The 23633-nt window shown below is 43.4% G+C and overlaps 1 protein-coding gene across 8 annotated transcripts in view; it reads right to left on the bottom strand.

Annotated features, from left to right (window-relative positions):
* Window positions 1-23633, bottom strand: part of ELMO1 (engulfment and cell motility 1) — a 586094-nt gene that overhangs the window by 16739 nt on the left and 545722 nt on the right. For all 8 annotated transcript variants that reach the window (XM_033193626.1, XM_033193625.1, XM_033193622.1 and 5 more), the window contains 3 exons: window positions 18767-18879; window positions 7990-8097; window positions 409-491 (listed from right to left, as the gene is read on the bottom strand). In XM_033193626.1, the coding sequence (XP_033049517.1) occupies window positions 409-491; window positions 7990-8097; window positions 18767-18879 (304 nt within the window). The remainder of the gene's footprint in view (window positions 1-408; window positions 492-7989; window positions 8098-18766; window positions 18880-23633) is intronic.

Genomic DNA, 23633 nt, shown 5'->3' on the forward strand with positions numbered 1-23633 from the left:
GCACGATTACAGCAGGAGAAAATGAAAGATATTGGGGTGGAAGTTGGAGAAGGGAGAAATAAACATAAATGGGGGAAGTTAGGAGAGGCCCAGAGGAATGGATGGATGAGCAGAGGGGGCTCAAGAGAGGACAAAGTGACAATAGTAAGGGCAATTCTCAGGGTTGGAAGTAGACAGGAAGTGAGGGAATGGAAGAGATGGTGAGCATCAGAAAAGGTGTCAGGAAGAGAAAGAATGAGGGTAAGAGATGTAAAAGGAATCGGGACAGGAAACAGGAGAGCTGAGTAAGAGAGGTGTGTCTGAACACATGCACACACACAAACACTGCTATAAAGGAGGGCTGCGCTGGCTGCAGTTGCTGACGGCACTGGGCAAACAGAGTTATTTGCAATAATCTGTAAATCATACCTTGTTTTGTTTAAGGGCACCTTTCTCTTTCATATGAGGGCAGTCCTTTCCCGTCACCACGGCTTTGATATCTGCCACCGGCACTGCAATTCATAAAAGAAAATGCAAGTAACTACACCATGTGAAAGCTTCGATGTCAATAATTAAGAAGCAGGACTAAGCACTGGGTCCACTACTGTGGTTGCCATTCCCAGAAACTACTGCAAAAAAAGAAAAGAAGATTGTGGAAAAGAGGAAGAGAAGCCAGGTACTGTCCCAGGACTAGAAACTAAAATATATCTTATATTCTTGTAAAAAGCATCCCTGGGGAGAAACAGCTTGCTTGTAAGCAGAATTTGGTTCAGTGAAACAAAGACCTACAAAAAAACACCCATCGTAGTACTGTTTGCAGTGATGGCATTAGAAGCAGCAGTAGAAATAACAGTGATAGTAGTAACAACAGTGATACTCATACTGATATTACAGAGGGCTCCTGTGTGACAAGAGCAATGCCAAGTGCTTTACATATATCAGTATCTCTTGCTACAGCATTTGCATCTATTTAGTTTCTGAGTTTTTGGATAATGAGAGAAAGCAGCCCTATCTCAAAAAATTTATCCAACTCTAAATAGTTCTGAACTCTCACTCTCCAAAATCTCTTTCGCTGCCGTCTCATTAATTCTGTAAAGCAGGTTTTATTATCCCTGTTTTACAGACAACAAAACTAAACTCAATTAAACAAAGGGAGAATTCCTTTCTGATACAGGATTCTGGAAATAATGCAGTTAGACAAAATGATGTTATCTTATGTCTCACTCTGGAGTTGGAGGAAGATAAGAAAAGATATGGAAGGGTTTGTGCACTTAAAACTTTTGTTAAGATCAGGTGAAAGAGGCTGGGAACAGTAAGTGGATCATGCCTGTCATTCTAGAACTTTGAGGGGCTAAGGCAGGAGGACTGCTTAAGGCCAGGACTTTGAGACCAGCCTGGGCAACATAGGGAGACCCTGTCTCTACAAAAAATGAAATGAAAATAAAAACATAAAAACAAAAAGATCAATGGAAAGAAAGAAGGCAATAGGATGGTTTGGAACCTTAATTTAAAATAATGCAAAGTCATCTGCCCCTCTCCAATCCCTAACCCTCCAGCCCCATATGGGTTTATGAATCAAGGTATGCACACTGGGTAGGGTGGCTTTACCAAGAATCTGAGATATGTGGGAATGCCAAGTAATCAATTCCTTAGACTCTCTTAATGATGAAGATGATGAGAGATTTCATAGTTAAAGCTCACATCTTTTTATTGGGCAACTGGGTTGTGAAGGTGAGAGATAAGAATAAAATTACAGAATACCTAGAATATCAAAACAATAGACAGGAAGGCCTCAAAAGCTAACATTTTCCAGGTACCCTAAAATTACTAAGAATTTGGTCCATATCTGTTGACACTCCTAGAATATTAAAACAATAGACAAGAAGGCCTCAAATGCTAACAGTTTCCAGGTGCCCTAAAATTATTAAGAACTTTGTCCATATCTGTTGACACTCCTAGGCCTCTCTGTAACCCTAAGAAGAGTGGGGTTGTGATGAATCCTCCAGGAATCTCTGTAGGTTCTCCTGCCATATCTCACCACATCTTGCAACCTGATTCTGGACCCTTCTGGTAGACATTACTCGTAGTTATGAATAGCTGTCTCTTCTTTCCTTCTGGACACATAGAAAACTATACTTCCCAGCAACCTTTGCAGTCAGGTCATGTGATTAATTTTAGCCAATGAAATGTGAAAGGAAATGCTACTTTTCTAGGTGGAGGCCCTCCATTCTGTCTTCCCCTGCTGCAGAAACTGAAGGAGTGACCTGTTCCATCCAGATGGCACAGGAGAGGCTCAGGGAATGGATGGATGAGCAGAGGAAGCTCAGGGAAGACAAGGTGACGATAGTCAGAGGGCAATTCCTAGGGCTGGAAATAAACAGGAAATGAGAGGATGGAAGCCATGGTGCACACTGGTCTGTATAACGTGAGTGAGAAGTAACTTTTTGTTGTGCAAGCCATGGAGATTTTGGGGTTGTTTATCCCTGCAGCACATGGTAGCAATATAGCCCCACCTGACTGATCTCAGATCCCTTTTCTGCCTCTTTGCCTGACCCCCTTGGGGTTGGCATCTTCCTGTGGGTGGTCCCTGTGATTCCTGAACCCACCTTTGACCATGAACACTGACTTCAGTTCTCCTCAAATCCATTTTCATAACCAAGAACTGGCCTCCTTTCCCTCAGTAGCTGATCTGGCTGCCTAATCCCTACCCTAGGAAGGGACATTTGGATACTCTGGGAAGTTGGCTAACTTTCCAATGGAAAACCACCATTGAAGTGAATGTGATATAGTCAACAAACTCATTCTAAAAAACGTTCTCAAGATTCAAATAGAGTTTGAGTCACAAGTGCCTTGTAGAAAGTTTTTTTGTTATAATATACAGCATGGTCCATGAACTAGAGAGAGTGTCCACAGTCTACAATTGGTAAGTTAGCCCTTAGCTTTGAAAACCCATTGTATGGAATGTGATAAGAATAACACCATAGTCTGTCCTGGGGGTGGTCTTCAGAATCTCTAACAGAAAGGCTTCCAAGGAGAAGAGTCACTTTTTCACTAGGTTTTGTGGAAGTACATGTATATTTTTTAATATGCATTGTCCCTTGTCCTAGAGACCAGCTACTACATCATTCATAGGATTATGACTAAAAGGAAAACAAAAAGTTCTAAAAATACAGTGTAGCTTTTAAAGGTTGCTTTTTGCATAGTTTGTCTCTAGATGCACCAGAAGATTAGGCATTGGAAAGGCTCAAATGCTGGCCTCGCTATTCTCATGAGCAGAAACAGAGGGGTCAGACCCATATCTCCAGAATCTACGCTCTAAGGAGGCTGCAGGGGGCTCTTGATGACTTCAAAGCCAGGCTAGCATTTTGATGAGGCCTTTTTTGTGGAAGCAAGATAAAGAAGTGGGGTCCAGATCTGTGAGAATCAGGGTCACCAGTGAAGAACGCACCTTCCCATCACATTTACCCCCTGGGGCATGGCCTCATTTCTTTCTATGCTTTTTATAGTTTGAGCTGGGTTGAGACCATCTTAATTCAACACTCCTGTTTTACAGATGGGAAGACTGATCCTAAAGGCAGGAAATCCATTATGCAATGACACAGAGCTAGGCTAGCAGGGGAAAAGAGCTGGGTTTAGTGCTGCTTCTTCCACTCCATGTTCCCTTGTTAGGCCATGATTTCTCCCTTTGTAAGGGGCCAGCCCCCTAAATCATGCTGAGCACACCCCTAAATGTGGTTATCACTTCAGATGTTCAGGAAACTCTTTGATTGCTAATACCTGTGGAAGGAAGTTTAATTGTGATTTAAAACAAAACTACTACTGAAAAAGCAAATGTGACCACACACGATGAAAACAGTTTCAGCTTTCATCACTGAGATCCAAGTTCAGGCAGAAACCATTCAGAGGAAGTAGCTAGGAAGGCTTGAGCTCTTGCTGTGTGCACAGCTCCATAGTAGAAGCTCCTGTGGGTACAAATAGGAGGAGGTACAGGCTGATCCCAGGATAGCTGCATGAAGAATCTGGTCTCTTTGGCCTAGCAGATCAGCCACATGGCATGGAATGGTGGGGAGAGATGTGCCTTTGGAATCAGAGTGCCAGGGTTTGAATTCTACATCCACTAACCCCCTCTATTACTTTGGGCTTCAGTTTTCAGAACCTCAGTTTCCTTGTCTGTAATGTGTAACTCTAACATTATCTATCCCATATGGTTGCTCTGAGAGTTAAATCCTGATGCTGGAACTGAGATCACTGTTGGCTTTTAATCTAGGCAGTACCCAGTAGTGGGTGAAAATCTGGGCCATGGAGTTAGACAGTTACATTCAGATCTTTGCTTTCCTATTTACTAATCTTATGACCTTGAATAAGTTACTTAATCTTTCTGTATCTCAGTTTCCTTTCTGTAAAATATGGACAATATTATCTACCTCTTTAGGTTGTTGAGAATAATTTATGTAAAGCCCTTAGCACAGGGCCTGGTATATAGTAAGCACTCAATAAATGCCATTTGCAATTATTCCCATTACCAATAATCAGATAATGTTAATTCTGTAGATGGAGGGACCTGAATTATTCTCTGTGCTTTGGTGACCCAAATTGCCTACGGTGCCTCCCTGTGTTGCCGCTCTCCGCATCCACTGGAGCAGGCTTAATCTCCGCATGGGCGGGTGAGCCAGCACTTTCCTCCCTGCCCCCTCTGATGTGGGAGCGAGGAATGCTGGCCTAGATTCTTTCAAAGGGAGGCAGTGAGGAACCCAGGGCATGGCTGGAAAGCAATGGGGTCCTATGTTTGTTGGGGGCTATGACAACCTGTAAGTCAGCTTGGGAGGGATATGGGGAAGGTGGGGATGTAAGAAGATGTCGATTTTCAAAGGCCAAGGTTCCTGACGAAGAAAAGGAACACAAAAAGAAAGATTTCCTAAAGCTTTGGAGAAGACAGCCGAAGAGGCACCCTCAATCATGTGCACTATCTGTATTAAGAAAACTCCATTATACTATTTGATTTGTCAATAGCTCAGTATTCAGCACTGATTAACTCAAGGGGCGCAAGACAATCTCTGCCTTGGTCTCAAGACAGGGCAAGAACAATGACACTGAACATTCATTAAAGGCACGACTCATTTTTCCAGTGGAATGGGGTTTCTGACTTTTAAGGGTTCCAAAAGGTGGCTATTTTGCTCCAGGCAGAATGCAGAATTGGAATGAACTGCAAACCAAGGTGGCAGGCCTGCAGCAGGACAACTTCAGCTTCCTAGGCTGTTGTTGTTGTTTTTTTTGTCTCAGGCACAGTATTGCTTCAATTCAACTCATTACATGAGTATACCCATTTCTCTAGCACATACGTGCAGAAGGGTACAATCTTACCAGTACGCACACACTCTCTCTCTCTCACACACACACACACACACTCTCCCACAACGTGTGGATAAATACTTGTGCAGATAAATAGATCCACACAAGTATGCATTCTTAGTTCATCATGCAATGGATAAACTGTTTTTGGAGCAGCTCTTTGGAACTTCATTTCAGAGGAAAACAGTTGCTAAGAGTTTTGGAGGCATGGTCAGGAGGGGCTATCACAACCCCTTCAAGAACCAGCCTTGCTCAGTGGCCACTGTGAAAAGCTGTGTGGAGATGTGCAGCTGTGGCCTTGCTCTCCTGCACTCACCCTGGCAAGCCGGCTCTCCCTGGCACCAGCACCTCTGGTTCCAGGTGAGTTCTTTTCACGCTGGAGTCTTGGGGGTGAGGGTCTTAGCAGAGCTGGGGGACATTAGCTTGTGGGCAAGACCAGGAACTGGCCCTACACAGGGCTTTGTTGCTGTGGCTGCCAATTTCCTAGCTGGCCATTTAGCATGGGGGTGCTGTGCTAACACCTGGTAAACCTGTCAGTCAAGTGCCTATCTTTGGGTTGAGAAGTGATTACATCCCTGTAAACATGGGGCTAAACACTATGTCCTGTTAGTGGGAGAGCAGATTCACTGGAGCATATGGGGAGTCAAGTTGTGTTTGTTCTGTCCTGACCACTTTTCCCCTTGTGACAGGTTAAGAATGGGGCTGTGGGGCCCGGACCTCCTAGGGAGCTGCTGTTTGTTCCAACCAACAATAACCTCTAACTCTTTCTGTTTAACCACTGCAGAGCAGTGATTCCACATCGCTGGGCTCTGGTCAGTTCCTAGTTCACAGGGGAGTTCACACCAGTGAGATTTTCACCAGTTAATAGCAAATGCAGAAAAATGAGGACACCGGTGTGAGTTTTTCAGAGATCTAATTGAGTTTAGCAGAAGGGACTGTCTTTTATCTAAGATTAGGTCCTTCTTACTTTTTATTTTCTTGTAATCAAGGGTCCTTTCTTTCATGAAAGGGTTGTGATATTAAACTTTAGTTAGATTTTATTTTTTTAATATCCTTTTTTTTTGGCCCAAGTTAAAAGTTAGCAACATACTATCAATTTACTTAAACTTTTTTTTTTTTTTTTAATTATTAGTGAAAGCCACGTTTGGGGAATGACAGCTCTCAAAATGTGCATGTCAGAACCACCTGGAACATCTGTTAAAACAGAGATGGCCGGTCCCCACCCACTGAGTTTCTGGTTCAGCTGGGCTGGGAATGGGGTCTGAGAATGGGCATTGCTAAGAAGCTCCTAGGTGACACTGCTGTTGATGTTCCAGGGACCACGTTTAAAGAATCACTGGTCTAGCTTGGCCAAGGGGGGGTGGGGAAGGCTTGAACTGTAAAGGGAGGATCCTCATTTACAGGTAGAGGCCCAGGACAACCCTAACTCCTGCCCCAAAGCAGGGAGGCATAGACAGTGTCCCAGGCTCTCTGCAGCAGTGGATTTCAGATTTCTTTCTGTAAACCCTGACTTAGGGAACCAATACTGTGGGCTGGGAAGAGAGTTCTCCTATGAAAGAAAACAAGATTGTTTTCTGAACTAAATGACAATACAAAGACCAGACTGTCCCATTTTTAAGCTGGAGAAGAGTGAATGTTCCAGGCTGTCTGCCTGAGATGACAGCGCAGAGTCTGAATGTGTCAGGAAATTTCCCACTCATGGGTTATTTTCGCCTTCAATGGCCATGAGTTGTAAGGAAGGCAATCCAGATTTGACTTCCATGGGCCCCAGGGTGACAGGACAGAAGGTGTGAGACTCTGGGTAAGGACTCTATCTGGGACACGCTTATCTGAATACTGCAAGGTCAAGGTGACTTTTAAAGGTTATTTAAAAGTGCTCTGAATGTTTTCTCCCTCTCGGATTTTTCTACCTGGGATATCCTCTGAGGCTACGTTCATTTTATCTCATTTCTCCTCAAATTAATTTATCACCCTTGTGTATTTCAGTGTTTCTATAATACTTGTTTAATTTGTATGGCTAACATTGTCAAAATAACCTGGCACCTGGTTCCGTGTGGGGCTAAAAGAATCCTGCACATTACTGTCTCTTCAAAAGCGTGCATGTTAAAACAGACAACATACAGAAAAAGTCAAAAAACAAAGAGAAATATTTAGCAAACAGTAGAGGTAACTGATCATCATTTTCAGTGTCTTTGAGGGAAACTAGCTATATTTGGACCTGCCATTAACTCTGTGTCATAACTATGGGATACACAAAATTGTAAAGAATAAATATTGTAGGGGTCAGGCATATAAATTATGAAAATAAGAAATTATTATGGGTTTTCAGAAAAAGACAACTGACAGAGTCAGGTTTGTATTGTTTTTGCTCCTTGACACAGCACCTGGATAAACAATGTAAAAAGTGGAGGTTTGAACCCCAAGTTTACGTCTTTCAGTTAAGATACCTTTGCATCCATTTTATATTCTCCCCTGTTCAGTTCCAAACCCCAAGTCCTTCCAGGTCTTGTACTTGATGAGATGGCTCAGGCCAAGACTTACAACTAGATGAGATGTGTTCAAAGGGCTTACTTAGGCTGATAGTTTCGCTGCATGATATACTGTGATTAGGAAACAACCAACGGACCAACACTCAGGCCTCTGCCAAGGAGAGCTACTTACGTTTGTCCTGCAAGGAATCGTGAGGCACTTCTCCCTGAGGACTCTCTTCTAAGTCTCCGTAATGCAGGACTTTGTGATTTGGCGAAAGCCGACAATACCAAAACTTGTCTGAGAGAAAAAACACAAGTTTACAAGGTAAGTGATTCTGGTTTATAGAAATACTAGCCTGGTTATTTCTTTCTTTTTTTTTTTTTTTGAGACGGAGTCTCACTCTGTCGCCCGGGCTGGAGTGCAGTGGCCGGATCTCAGCTCATTGCAAGCTCCGCCTCCCGGGTTCCCGCCATTCTCCTGCCTCAGCCTCCCGAGGAGCTGGGACTACAGGCGCCCGCCACCTCGCCCGGCTAGTTTTTTGTATTTTTTTTTTAGTAGAGACAGGGTTTCACCGTGTTACCCAGGATGGTCTCGATCTCCTGACCTCGTGATCCACCCGTCTCGGCCTCCCAAAGTGCTGGGATTACAGGCTTGAGCCACCGCGCCCGGCCTGGTTATTTCTTAATACTCTTGCCTGGAGGAAACAAGCAGTTCATCTGATTTTAAGTACTGAGGAAGGATGAATTCTAGGGCCCTGGACAGTAACTTCCCTTTTGAGTCTGATATTTACTTATCACCTGTCCTGCCTGCTATACATTTGGTAACCATCAGTAAAGTCATCGACCCCTTCAAGCTCAATAGCAATAGATTTTAGGAGGTGGTGGTTTCCAGAGGGTATTTTATCACTAATGATAACCACCATAGGAACTGCTCCGTATTCATTTACAGACAAAAGAGGGAGGGAGATATAGAAAACAACAGATTTCTCAGAATGTTTCTGCTTCTACTTTCCTCTCTGAGAATTTCAGACTGTTGAGACAGTTGTGTCCAACACCATATTTTAGCTGCTACAACAAACCCCTACCCTAGGCTACCACACACACATTAATCATGAAGGAATTGTTAGGAAACTGGTGATACACATGGTGGGTGGGATTCATGAGGAATTCATCTAAATAATTCAGGGATTTAGCTAAAGAATGGGGACATGCACAACCATTCTCCTCTCCAAGTCCCAGAATTTGCTTATCTGGATAGGCATGACCAGGGGATTAGGGTCATTCTTATAAACAACTTTCTCAACTTGACTGCCTCAGTCTCTCAAAAGTGAGAAGAAATTTTGAGTAAGCCTATGAGGCAGGAAGAAAGAGGCAAAGAGCACTTTTTATAGATTAGGGACTTAAACTGTGACAGCAATGCTTGTGCAGCTGTCTCCTCCAGGAAGCCCCCTTTGATCCCTGTAGCTGAAGGGCCTCTCCCCATCCTCTGAGATGTTCTAGAGTCTCCTTTGCACCACCAGTTTGGCTTGGACTGGCAATATTGGAGCCTAATGTTAACACTTTAGTATTTCCCATTATCTGCTACAGACCCTAGGTAAGCAACTTGCCCTTGAGGGTGTATTGTGAACAATACTGATAGGAGAAGAGGACTCCAGCCCTGACAGTGTGGAAGACTCACAGTCTCTCTGTTGACAGTCACTGTCTTCATAATTGCAGTGTCCCAATCTCTTGGCACAGTGTCTGACACATAAAAGTTGCACAGTTGGTATTGGCTAAGCTGATAAATGAAGACCCAAGGGGACCTGATCAAAATGTCTAAGGCAAGAAGTGTCTGTCACCTACAAGCCCCTCTGCGCCACTGTGTGGTTGGTACCCTTTGAGGCCTTGGCCAAGTTACCTCATTATTGTGCCTGAAATATAATTTGTTTTGAAGCCACTCTGACTAAAAAGCTCTTCATTATATTTTAAGAAAAGTGGTTTTCTGTCTAAAATTGCTGTCACTGCAAACCCATGGTTTAATTATGATTCTTTTAATAGAAATAGAAGTTTTAAGAATGGAATTAAAAGCCACACAATGAACAAAGAAAATGCCCAAATTTGATCCACAAAAGGAGAGCGTCTCTGTGATTCTTATCTTCCTTGTCTTTAAATAGGGTTTGAGAATTCCGAAGCATAGTCAGAATTCAGCAATCCATAGATTTAAAGGAATCTGAACTCTGGTGGGAAAAAATGAGCAGGAAAAAGGTCATTTAACAGCTAGGAAAACATTTGAAATAGCTAAGTTTCAAAATTATGCTATATATATACCAAACATGGGTCATTTTGCTGGGACAGCATTTCAAAGGGAGAAAACAGTTATTCTCTGAGTAATTCACAGACATTTAAATTAGGCAAATGTGTACTTATGGGTTTTCCATGAGGAGAGCAATTTTGGGAATTTGACTTGTAACTCACAATAGGAATTGTGAATTCCAGAGCAGGAGGCAATGGCTTTCTGAACGTCAACAGTGCTCTTGGGGGCCTGTGGCAGTTGCCTCTCTGCACAGGTTCTTTCCCCTGCCCTATGTGGCTGTGATGATCAGAAAGCCAGCTGGAGAAATCTGCTAAAAAGTTTTCCTTTCCTTGCTGCATCTAGGTGATATGTTTGGCTAAGTGAGCAACTAAAGAGTGATAGAGGCTGGGAAGGAAGACAGTGAGAAGTGGTACTTGGACATGCTGGGCTTATTGTGAGTTAGATCTTAGCCTGTGCTGTATAGGAATCCCTTACTTCTCGAGTTGGGGTAAGTAAACTCTGGGGGGTCAGCAGTGGGACTTGAAGCCAAGCCAATGTGTCACAATCAAACAAGATCAATGACACTCAATTGATTTTGAGGACAGGAATTAAGAAATTTAACTGGTGCACAGTATAATACAAACATGTATTATTGTAGAGTAAATTGCACAGCTTAATATTCACATGTAAGATATATTGATTTGTAAGACTTCAAAAATTTTGCTGCTCTGCTTTCAGGATAAATTTGTTTATCCAATGAATACTTGCTGTGTGGCTGTCTACAATGCACATAGCACTCTACTTGGTGTAGTGAAACATCTTTAGAATGGAAGGCAGACATGAAAGACAAGGCCAAGGAGCTCAAGGAAAAGGAGCTCCCTCAGTTCTTCATGGCAGCTAAGAGAGAAAGATGTTGTTTCTCGGGTCTGGGAAGTAGGAACTGAGACAAATCAGTAACTCTGGCTATCCTATGGAGAAAAATAGGAATGCAGAAATCTCTTGTGCAACATATTCTTACATTCAGAAATGATTATAGAACAGTGGCTATTTATCAGAGTTTCAAGAGGCAAAACAGCCCTCTTCCTTACAAAGTTGCAGTTGATGTTTGTTTTTTTTTTTTTTTTTTTTTGAGACGGAGTCTTGGTCTGTCTCCCGGGCTGGAGTGCAGTGGCCGGATCTCAGCTCACTGCAAGCTCCGCCTCCCGGGTTTTACGCCATTCTCCTGCCTCAGCCTCCCGAGTAGCTGGGACTACAGGCGCCCGCCACCTCGCCCGGCTAGTTTTTTTGTATTTTTTAGTAGAGACGGGGTTTCACCGTGTTAGCCAGGATGGTCTTGATCTCCTGACCTCGTGATCCGCCCGTCTCGGCCTCCCAAAGTGCTGGGATTACAGGCTTGAGCCACCGCGCCCAGCCGATGTTTGTTTAAAGAAAACCCAGAGGGTCTGCAGCAGACAGACTTTCCTCCTGGATTCCAAAGCTTAAATTCCCTTGACTTGTATGACACCATCTTGTCCTGGTTTTCCTCCTACCTCTATTCTCTTATCCTATACAAGTTTCTTTTCTTCTGTCTACTACTAAAACGATAAAAAGCAAAAAGATCGGTACATCACAGATATAAGTGATGTGTTCCACTCCTCCCCACCAATTAGAAAGTCTTGGATGGATGGCAAAATATTGGAAAAAGGGGCTGAAAAGGCTGAGAAACTTGTCTTGACTCATAATCAAATGGGAGGCTACTCAGCCAGTATCTTCCTCACAGTAAAACTGGAGTCCTAAGGTTTGGAAGGCTTAGACGTTGTGTATTTCTGTCCTGAAGGGAAAGCCGCTACAAGGATAGCATCAGCACAGTGCGTCGACATGTTGGGTGAGACAGTTTCAGTGTCAGCCACCAGCAGCAGCTTGATTTGCAGTTTCTTTTATGGCAAGAAAAATGTGTATTTTCCTTTCAAACCCCAGCATGATGTTACTTGTTCCTTTATCCCTCTGGGCGATGAAAGAGTGAATTGCGTCACTAAAAGCAATTAGCAGGAAGCAGTGAGAACGTTATCAAAGATTGTTTACTAGCATTTAGGCGAAAATAAGAGTTAATATGGAGGTCTTCCAGTCAATGACTAATGAGAGTATGTTAATAGCCAGGCTTGGTCTCCAAACCCAAAACAAAATATGGGGAGAATTTCATGTTTCAATCTTTTTTTTGCGTGTGTGTGTGTGAAGGATAAGAGGGAAAAGCTGCTTTCACAGCTCATGAGCCTGGTAAGAAGGGCTGATTAAAGCTATTCCCAATGTCACATAGATTGCTATGGAGCCAATAACCACTGTCAACTGTAATTTTTTGCAGTGCCGTCCAACAGAACTTCCTGCAATGATGGAAATTCTCTATTGTCTGTTTTATCCCATACTAAGAAAACAAATTATAAATTTTCTTTCATTTTAAGTAACTTAAACAGTCATAGGTAGTTCTATCAGACAGTGTAGCCCACTGTCTGTTTTCATCATCCAGGCTGAAGACAAGCTTGGGGCTGCTCCCCAGGTCTCTAGGAGAGCCCAGCAAGGTGAACAATAGCAACCACTGCTAGGTGTGAAATACCAGCCAGTTCAGTGAGACACAGGGCACAGCAAGAACCAAGCCCCAAGACTGCCGTGGAATCAGGACACATCTTTGTCTTGAGTGCAGAGCCCGCTGTCAGCAGCTGGGGGCTGACCCCGGGGACGCTAAGAGTCCTATATTAGGGAGGAGAACAGGTTTTTCTAAAAGATGTCTTTAGAGGCTGGGCGTGGTGGCTCAAGCCTGTAATTCCAGCACTTTGGGAGGCCGAGACAGGCGGATCAGGAGGTCAGGAGATCGAGACCATCCTGGCTAACACGGTGAAACCCCGTCTCTACTAAAAAATACAAAAAAAAAAAAATTAGCCGGGCGAGGTGGCGGGCGCCTGTAGTCCCAGCTACTCGGGAGGCTGAGGCAGGAGAATGGCGTGAACCCGGGAGGCGGAGCTTGCAGTGAGCTGAGATTCGGCCACAGCACTCCAGCCTGGGCGGCAGAGCGAGACTCTGTCTCCAAAAAAAAAAAAAAAAAGATGTCTTTAGAACACTTCCATGAGGATTCTGAATTTTCCCAATGATAACCGAAAATGTGCCAAGTCTTCTGTGTGTTCAGAACAAGGTCGGCTTTCTGCCTAAGGTCCAACCTTTCCAAGTCACAAAACAAGAGGGACCCAGCAATGTGTTTAAAGGGAAATGTCATCTTTTGGGCGATGAGATCTGAGATTTTTTTTGTTGGTGCAAAAAAGGGAAACAACTATCGATACCGACGAAGGGCATCAAATCTTCCTCACTTCACTGAGCTTTCTTAAAAAGGACAGATTTGTGTTTTGATTCTGAATTCTGCCTCCCTGGACACAGCTGCTCACAGCAAATGACACCTGAGTCTCCAGGTACTTTCCAAGATGATTTGGTCTAACAGATGCCTTGAAGTCACACATACCTTGGTGACACACCGGGTTCTGATTCTTATTAGCTTCAGGGCCTTGGCCTAATTATAAAAACCTCAGAAATCCCTGTTCTTCATAAGTATAATGGTCATAATTATATGAGCAAAACACACATAAAGTATGGATCCTACATCTTCCAGAATTGGTTCTCAAAACATATTTGTACTTTCCTGCTCTTCCAGTCAATAGTAGTCCCTCTCGTCCACACTACTGTCCCTCCATCTTTTGGGAATAATGATTATACATTATTCTGACCTATTGGGAAATGACTTTTTTTCCTGAAAATGAACTGGCTTTTCACAATTTGAAAATATGTATTTATTTATACCTGCCTTTTTGTAACAAAATATTAAAATAAAATTTCAACCAAGGATGGAGAAAGGAATGACCTGCTCCCCACAACAGGGCAATATGGTTACCGTGCCCGAACGCACCACTTGGCTCTAGGTCTTCTGACGGGGCCCCCAGAGCCATGTAAGATATACCAGCCTTGTTGGCAGGAGTGGTAGGCATGCAGTTTGCCCAACACTGAGTTCCAAGATAAGCCTGTCATGTCAGCACTTAGGGAATGCCAGTCAATGAAACAGACACTGTCCTCTGCAGGAGGTTTCATGTTATCACGTCTTGAAATGATTTCCAGTGTTAGCCCTGGACTCTTACCAAGGCCATTCAATGCAAGTGATTCTGAAAGACCTTCATCTCTGAAATATAAGAGAAGTAGGGGGCAGTTCTTGAGCCTAAAGATTCTCATGAAGCAAACAGTGGCTGATATCATTTGGATCTGTGTCCTCACCAAATCTCATGTGGAACTGTAGTCCCCAGTGTCAGAGGTGGGTCCTGGTGGGAGGTGACTGGATCATGGGGGCGGAGTGCTCATGGATGTTTTAGCACCATCCTCCCCTTGGTACTGTATAGTGATAAAATCCTCTTGAGATCCAGTTATTTAAGTGTGTGGCACCTCCCCTCCCTGTCTTCCTCCTGCTGTGGCCATGTGAAGGTCCTTGCTCACCCCTTGCCTTCTACCATGATTGGAAGTTTCCTGAGGCCTCCCCAGAAGCAGAAGCTGTGATGCTTCCTGTACAGCCTGCAGACCTGTGAACCAGTTAAACCTCTTGTCTTTATAAATTAGGCAGTCTTAGGCATTTCTTTATAGCAATGCGAGAATGGACTAATACAGTGTCCCTAACACAGACAACTTCTGGGGTTTCATCTGAAATCTCTCCTGCAGGAGTCCAGGGAACACAGAAGCCAGGCAATTTCCATGCCAAGGATTCTGCGACCAGGGCTTATACTTCATGGTCAATAAGTATAAGCTTGGGGAGACAGTGGAGTGATGCAGGTTAGTGGCCTCCAATGCCACTCCACCTCCTGTGTTTAAAATCTATATTCTGGCCAGGTGCAGTGGCTCACATCTGTAATCCCAGCACTTTGGGAGGCGAGGCAAGTGGATCATCTGAGGTCAGGAGTTTGAGACCAGCCTGGCCAACATGGTGAAACCCCGTCTCTACTAAAAATACAAAAAATTACCCGGGGGTGGTGGTGGGTGCCTGTAATCCTAGCTACTTGGGAGGCTGAGGCAGTAGAATTGCTTGAACCCAGGAGGCAGAGGTTGCAGTGAGCCGAGATCATGCCATTGCACTCCAGCCTGGGTGACAGAGCGAGACTCTGTCTCCAAAAAAAAAAAAAAAAAATTCTATATTCTGAGGCGCTACGAGCTAAAATTAATAGCCAACATCATCAATGAATGTTTGATAATCTGCCAAGCATCAAAGTGCTATAGATGTATAATTTTACTTACCCACGGCTATTTGATAGAGGAACTAACATCATCCCCATTTGAAAGAAGAAGAAAGAGAAGCACAAAGATATTGAGCAGATTGCCCGAGGCTACCCAGCTCCTGAGTAGGGAGCAGGGACTTAGCCCAGCTTATTGTGTCTTTTGAGATATATTACCTCCTAGTTCTAATGTGGTTAGAATTCCCAGAAACCCAGATATGTAAATGTCTGCATCTGACTATTCCAGTAGCAGAGTTGCACATGAGATAGGCAGAAGGATCGCCAAGTATCAACTCAGGGATCTTCTAGCCAAATGTGGCATAGTCGAGTACTCTCTATTTTTCCTTCACTTTCCAGTTCTGTGGAACTGTAAGTTCTTTCATATTTTCCCTTATAAAGTTAACTACTTAAATTCACTCATCTGTGTCCTACTCACTGTCAGACAAGTTTAAAGGGAGTATGGTGCTGGCTCCTGCACTGGGAGTGTCTGCTCTTGAACCTGTGATGGCATCTGGCAGGCGGTTGTCCATCCCAGTCTGAGGTCTCATGTAGAAGTGCATCTTTCTTGAAGGGATTAAAAATGTCATGTTCTCATTAATCTGTGTAAATCTAAATGGAATGTTTTGATGGGGTGATAGGAAACCAATTTCAGCACAGTCTGCTTTGAATCCCTATTTTTAAGCACAGAGCCAGTCACCAGATTTCAAATCCATTTACCAAATACCAAAAAGCCTTCCTTTCTGCACTCGGAAGGATGATTTTGTATTAAACACAGATGGTCATGCTCCCTGGGGAGCTCAACTCATAAATTTATAATCTAGATGCTAATATTTTTTTGTTCAGGAGGTAGTTCATTATTAGAAAATTGGAAAAATTTACAGATGCGGGACTAACATTTTTTAAACAACAACACCAACACAAACGCTGTTAATGAATACATCTAGAAACAGGATTATTCCGATAGAACCTATCCACTTCAACCTAGTCAGGGAATTCTCATGATGCAGTAGACTAGAAGGTTAAATTGGTGCTAGCAGCTAGGTTGTGAGGGATTGTAGCTGGGCAGCAGTAGAAGCATTGGGTGTCTATTTGCCATTTCCCATCCCCAAACTTCTGTGTCCTTTGCCCAATGTCAAGTAAGTAAAAATCTTATAAATCATCTTTTTTTTTTTTTTTTTTTTTTTTTGAGGCGGAGTCTTGCTCTGTCGCCCAGGCTGGAGTGCAGTGGCCAGATCTCAGCTCACTGCAAGCTTCGCCTCCCGGGTTCCCGCCATTCTCCTGCCTCAGCCTCCCAAGTAACTGGGACTACAGGCGCCCGCCACTCGCCCGGCTAGTTTTTTGTATTTTTAGTAGAGACGGGGTTTCACTGTGTTCGCCAGGATGGTCTCGATCTCCTGACCTTGTGATCCGCCCGTCTCGGCCTCCCAAAGTGCTGGGATTACAGGCTTGAGCCACCGCGCCCGGCCATAAATCATCTTTATGGGAGCAATATATCCCAAACATTGATTTTTTCCAAAGGCAATAAAGACATCAGAGCATACAATCGGCTCTCTGACTAAATGAGCTCCTGGATCCCCTAATCCTGTCCTCCCACTTTACAGATGAGAACTTGGGGTCTTGAGAGGTCATGTGTCCTTCTAAAGACACCTAGATGGTTCATTAAAGAACTGAGAAGCCTAGCACCAAGTCCACTCATTCTGGCTCACTGCTTTTTTCCTACACAATCTTAAAGAACAATAGTAGCTCCCTTTTTTTGTTGTTTATTGTTGTTACATTCATAATCATCTCTCTTCCTCACGATAGCCCTAGGAGACAGGCATTGCTATCCCCATTTCAGATGGGGAAACCGCCCAAGGTCACACAGCTGGACAGGTGTAGAGGCAAGACCGCACCCACATTGCCTGGTTCTGGGGCTATGTCCTTGCCACTGAGTCCTGTGGTCTTCTTGGAACACCATTTACTCCGACATGATACCTGATGCAAGGAATGCGATGAGAGGAGGGCATGAACTCATCCTTCAGTGGCTGAATGGGAGGGAGGAGTTCCCTCTTCCACTGCTCTCACTAATAGGAGGCTTTCTCTGTAACTCAGCCCTTATTATTCTGCCCATTGTCCTCTCCCAAGGCTTAGCCTGAAATTCACTCGAAGAGCTTCTCATCCTCTGTGAAGAAACTGCATTTTCCTTCCTCCAGGAAGTTCTGCCTTCAGAAGTTCCTCAATGTGATGTTTAATGGTGACATGAGAAACACTTCCAATTTACTGAATATGCAGCACAGGACAGTTAAAGTAAATGGCCGGGGGATGAGTTCAGCTGACAAACACAAAATGGTTTTTGTCATTAGTGGGTGAGCTCTGTGGCTGAGCAGGGCATCCAGCAGGTTTCAAAATATCTGCCAAAGTGTCTCCTGGGCCATAACTGGTGTTCTTAGTACAGTTGCTAATGCCTGTGCTTGCTCCTGCCTCTTCAGTCTCTTTGCCTCTTCCCAAATCTTACTTTACAGTTTTATGTTCTGGCTGTTTGCCTCTAGGAGTGTGTGGTATGAAGACTCTAGCTGTGCAATCAGCAGCATGTCAAGAGAGCAGGATAACAGTCAAGGGTGCTTTACTTGTCCAGGAAAGAAACAGCCAGACATGTTTCTCACCTGTTGAGTCTAGTCTTTGGACATTCATTTGGATTTGACATTATGAAGTTAGAATTTATAGAGACAATTCAGAAATCTGCCTTGAGAAATTATGTAAGTGATGCTACCCTATCTTAGTTCACTGTTACTTATATCCCCATATAAAATAATTCTGTCCTAGAAGAGAAGCAGTGTGGGGGATTTGACAATAAGGGCCATCCACGCTGAAAGCTTCAAGATCAAACGCAACAGTGGGTGCCAGCTCTCCTGCACCAAGGGCAGTCGTTAAAAGGAAGGGTCCTAGAGCTGTGGAGTTTGAATCCTTGCTCTTCTGTGACTTTGGGCCAGTTTCTTAGCCCTTTAGTGCCTCCATTTCCTAATCTGTAAACTGGGCATAATCCTAGTAGTTACTTCCTAGGGTTATGGTGAGGATAAAATGCATGATAAAATAATGCATTGTAACAGGTATCGGCCAGAACATAGATCTGGAAGTCAGAAGACTAGAGTTTCAGAAGCACCTGGCACATGGTAGGCTCATATACATGTCAGCTATTGTTGACACCACCATTAGCAGTTTTGTGGCACTAAATGGCAAAGAATGGCTCTTCATTTCTGTGGCTCTTCTGGTAATTGTGGACTTTGATTCTCTCTGGGTGTGTATGGGAAGCAGAAACGACCTGGACTGCTATTCCCGTCCTGAGTACAATGCTGCATGGCCTACCCTTAAACCAAAACCACGCCCCTCTGATTCTCTAGGGAGCAGGCCACTGTTTATCCTGTCCAAGTTTGGAGTGTCCCCAGAAACAATACCTTGCCTCCGCCGGGCGTTGAGTTTCCTAAAGCAGGTCCCTTCCACGAGGCGGTTCAGGCGTTGCTGTTTGATCAGCTCTAAGATTTCTGGCTGAATCTTCTCCTTTAGTTCCCTGTTAGAGGAAAAACACATTCCACAGCATGCCTTGAGAAACAGAGTGTGGCTTGGTGGGCATCATGGGCAGACGGGCAGGGGAGAACAAGTGCATCTTTTCATGACCATCTAATACCTCCAACTTGGGGCTTTGGAGAAGTGTTTATTAAGAGTCAGTGGCCAGGGGCATAAGTACAACACCGCAATAGATTCTGTGACATTTACAGAATTCCACAAAGCACCAGCCACCTCATTGATGTTTTTCCGGAGCTAAGTGTCCTGAGAAATTTCTTCTTTTATTTTACAAAGCCACAGATATAAACTTACACAAAAATCCATTCAGCACTGCTAAGACAATCAATCCTTGGTCAACTTTTTTTCCCCTGTACCAGGTAAACTCTGAGACTGTATTTGTGATCTGATTAAACAGGCATATTAGGCAACCACACGATTACTATTCCACAGCAAACACTGTACAGTGAGCAAACCACAGGACCACTTTTGCTTCCAATTCCGTCATTCACAAATGCGGACAACACTGTCCCAGATTCTAGCCCACAGAGACTGAGATAATCATGGGATAAATGAAAGATTATTTGCATCTTGTCTCAGGCTAATGCAATATAATTTAGTTTGAGATCCATTATGCTGCAAAGATATCATGATAGAGTGAAATGGTTTTCAATTTTTTTTTAGAGCAGAAATTTTTATCACAGGAAATTTTACATAGCACCCTAGCATGTGAGTCTAGTAAAGCCAAAACTATTCTAGTTGAAGCTGGACAGAGAGACCCAGAGCCCATTCCTCATAGCAGTGTTCTAAGAAGCATTGGCCAGAACATAGATCTACAAGTCAGAAGACTAGAGCTTCAGTTTAGGCTCTGCCCATGACTAGCATTTCACATAGCTCATCTAAGTCTCAGTTTCTTCATCTATAAAATGGGAATAAGAATCTTTCCTACTGTGACTCCCAAATGAGACAGAGTACAAGTCTTTATTAAGCACTGAGCAGGAATGTAAGGCACAACTGAATTTGCTTTGGTGACATTCTCTCCTTTCCTCAAGCCAAACAGTTCATAGGCCTATATTACCCTGTAGTCAAGGCTCACACATTCATCAGCTTCCACCTTAACTCTGGACCTGTCCTGATGCTGAACTGCCAGCAACCTGTTCTCACATGGTGCTCCATTCCAAGGTGAGAAAGGGACTCATGCTTGTTGGGCACCTACTATGAGCTGGGTAGTGCAATATGCAGTTTTAGCTCATTTAATCTTCCTTCCCTCCTTCCTGAAAATAACAGCTTTTGGGGAAGGTATTAATTTCATCATTCCCATCTTACAGAAGGGGAAACAACTCACGGAGGTTACGTGTAGAATATGGGCACAGACTTAGGTTTTCCTTGTGCAAACTGCTTTGATTTACTCATCAGAAAAAAGAAAAAAAGTTACATAAAAGGATAAGGCCATCTAACAGGGTATTCTAGTACTCCATTAACACATTTTTTTTGAGGCTTAAGTGCCCTCAAACATTCTCTCATTTGATACTGTTGCAACTGAATATCTATAAAGCATAATATGGAAATTCAGTCCTAATAATAGTTTGGGACATTTGTAAAGTCTTCCCTGTACAGGTCTCTTGGGGTCTCATTTCAGACTTTCAGATCACTAAACTATGTATCATCAGCGCTTAGCTCTTCTAAAATGGACTCAGTAAATTGTAGCTTTGATGAACCCTGCACTGAGTGGAAAAGGAAGTTGGTATCTGCCAGGGAGTTGCACACAGCAATAAATCACTGCTCCCAACTTCCAAGTCCAGGTGACCGGGCGCACACAAAGACATGGTACCAGAGGATGGAGAAAATCTGGGAGAAAGAGTTTTGGAATTTCATCAATTCTTAGGTTATAGATATATATATTTAAATAATAGTTTCACTAGGCCAGGGTTGAGTTATTAAAATGGAGCAGAGAATGCAGTGATGAAGACCAAGAGAAGGAAACAATTGAAGGAATTCTGAGTAATCTTAATTGATGCTTTATGACTTTTTCGTGTAAGACCCACAGGTGCCTGCCACAACACATTTCATCATGGAACCATATTGTGAGGATGCACTATCAGAATAAGAGAATCTGCTGCTACAAGAATTACTCCTTTTTTGTTGTTGTTGTTATAAACCCCCAAGGACTCCAAAATGTGACCAGGCAATGAAGGAAATGAGACAGCTCTTTCCTTCTGTTGCACTACCTGGCTCATAGCAGGTGCCTACCAGCTCTTTCTTTTTCGAAGCAATTTCTTCTTTCCTGGCAAACGGACTCAGTAGCCGTAGAATTCATACACGTTAAGAAAACATAAGTAAGCCCTACAGTATGTTTCTGTGGCTGATATCTGCCCTCTGGGGTAAGCCAGGTAATAACCTCATGGGCTATAACTGGGTTTTGAAATTCTGAGCTTGGGGTCAATCAGGCCAGAGCTATGGGTTTACTAGCTTTGCTTTGATAAATATCTTTCTCATTCTATCCAAAGGCCTTGCCAATAAATAAAAGGAAGAAGATTAAAGGAGAGAGGATTTAAAGAGCGTGTGAAGAGCAATTCAAAGTCTAGCACTGTTTCTGGAAAACAATTTCAAGTTCAGGTCCAGTAAGGCCACTGCCATACACAGAAGGCAGACAGCACCATTAGACTGGTGAGATTCCTTCTTCGACTTGGGGTCTGCCCTACTGAGCAACTAGCCACTGTCCATCTCTCTGCTGAACTCCAAGCTCAGCTGTCTGACTGTCTAATTGGATGTCTCGTAGCTTCACATATCCAAAGCCGAACTTCTGATCCCCTGCTCCACTTGGTCTGTCCTTTAGTTGTTAAGGCCCAAAACCAGGAGTTCATCCTTGACTTCTCTCTTTCTCTGACATCCCTAGATATTTCCTAATCAATCAGGAAATAACTTTGTCCCTTCTCTTCAAAATGGACCTCATTTTCAGTACGCTATAATCATTTCTCATCACCTCTTGATTGGGTTATTAAAATAGCTTTCTCATTGATTTCCCTGCTTCCAAAAACTTGCTTTCTTAGAGTCTATTTCCAATACAGTATCAGAGAGATTATTTAAACACCTAAGTCACATCACATCATTCCTTTGCTCAAAACCCTCCAATGGCTCCCCAACAAGGCCTTGTGTAATGGAGCTCCCTGCACCTTTCTGGCCTCACCTTCCATTGCTCTCTCCCCCTCAGTTATTTTGCTCCAGCCACACTGGCCTCCTCTTTATTCACTAAACACCCAGACCTCTCCAACCTCAGGGCCTTTGCCCTGGTGGTTCTCTCTCCCTGGAATACCCTTCTGCCAAATACCCACATGGCCTGCTCCCTTAGTCCCTTACAAGTCTGTACTCAATTGGCACCATCCTAATTAGAGAGAGCTACTCTAACCAACATATTTAAAACTGCACTCTATTTCGCTTATCTTGCTTTGTGCCTCCACTGCATGTATCTCCTCTTAACACGCTATCATCTTATTCACCGTGTGTATTGCCTTTTCTCTCCCTACTAAAATATAATCACTGTGGGGGCAAGAAATAGGTCTGTTGTTTTCACTGCTGAATTGCCAACACATAGAATAGTGTCTGGCACGTGGCAGGCGCTCATTAGATATTTGTCAGTTGTCTGAACACTGAACATTGTATAACTGACCAGACTGTCTCCCTTGCATTGGTTATGAGAAAGCTCTGAGTGAAGCATGTGGCAGATCTTTAGCGAGGATGCAGATTTGCAGGGTAGGCATCAGTTTTATTCCTGGCTTTGTTTGTTTTTGCTTTTCTTTCCCACTGATTTCTGTTGTACTTTCTAAGATAAGGGAGAGGCATATAGTAATACAAATACATGCACAGTGTCAGTTTTATCATTTACATATCAATAGTATCACAACTTGTTAAATTCTGATTACAGGCTAGTAAGATACAACATTTCTTCAAGTGAATATTAAGTCCCAGGCATATGATAAGTGCTTTTCATGCATTACTTTGTCAAATCCTTATGACAACCCAATGATGTAGACACTTTGACACTTTTGATATCTTCATTTTTAGAGATGAGGAAAGCAGGCTTAGAATGGATTACATAACTTGCTTACAGAGCCACATTTGTAAATGACCCCAGGTCAGTCTGATAGCAAACTGGGTCGAAGTTTTACACATTTTGCTTCACTGCTTTCACTGATATTTGTCCTTGCATCTCCCCTTCCTCTCCAACATAGTGTTAAATGATCCATTTTTGGACTATTCAAGCTTTTTATAACCATTAACTCCGATTAATTGTGTGGATGGACGTATCTTCCTTGGTAAGTTGCACTAAATAAGACATAACAAATACCTCCTCTTGGAAACAATTAGTCAAGAGCTAAGAAATAAAACAGAGCTTCTTCAACCCACTGAATATATATTCCCCAAAATATTTATTCACATGGAGTTTACATTTTTCTTCTCAGGAAACATAACCATTTTATAACAACAGGGTGTATTAATAGCTCAAGTGGTCTGCATGGAGCTGAGGTTTGCCACCATGCTGTGTGTGGCATACACAGAGGGAGCAGGCAGCCTGATGGCCAGTGGGATTCCCCACTGGTGGTCAGGCCCCAGCCAAGTTGCTGTCCCTGTCTGCAAAATGAAAAGCTTGAACTGGATGGCTTGAGCTGGGTGATTTTCAGCTCAAAAATCCCAATATCCTAACCCTCAAGCTTGGGTTAGATCCATCTCCTCTGTGCTCTTCGTGTAACTAAGCACTGAGCC

This window comes from Trachypithecus francoisi, unplaced genomic scaffold, assembly GCF_009764315.1.
Source record: "Trachypithecus francoisi isolate TF-2019V2 unplaced genomic scaffold, Tfra_2.0 Lachesis_group4, whole genome shotgun sequence".
Taxonomy (NCBI): Eukaryota; Metazoa; Chordata; class Mammalia; order Primates; family Cercopithecidae; genus Trachypithecus; species Trachypithecus francoisi.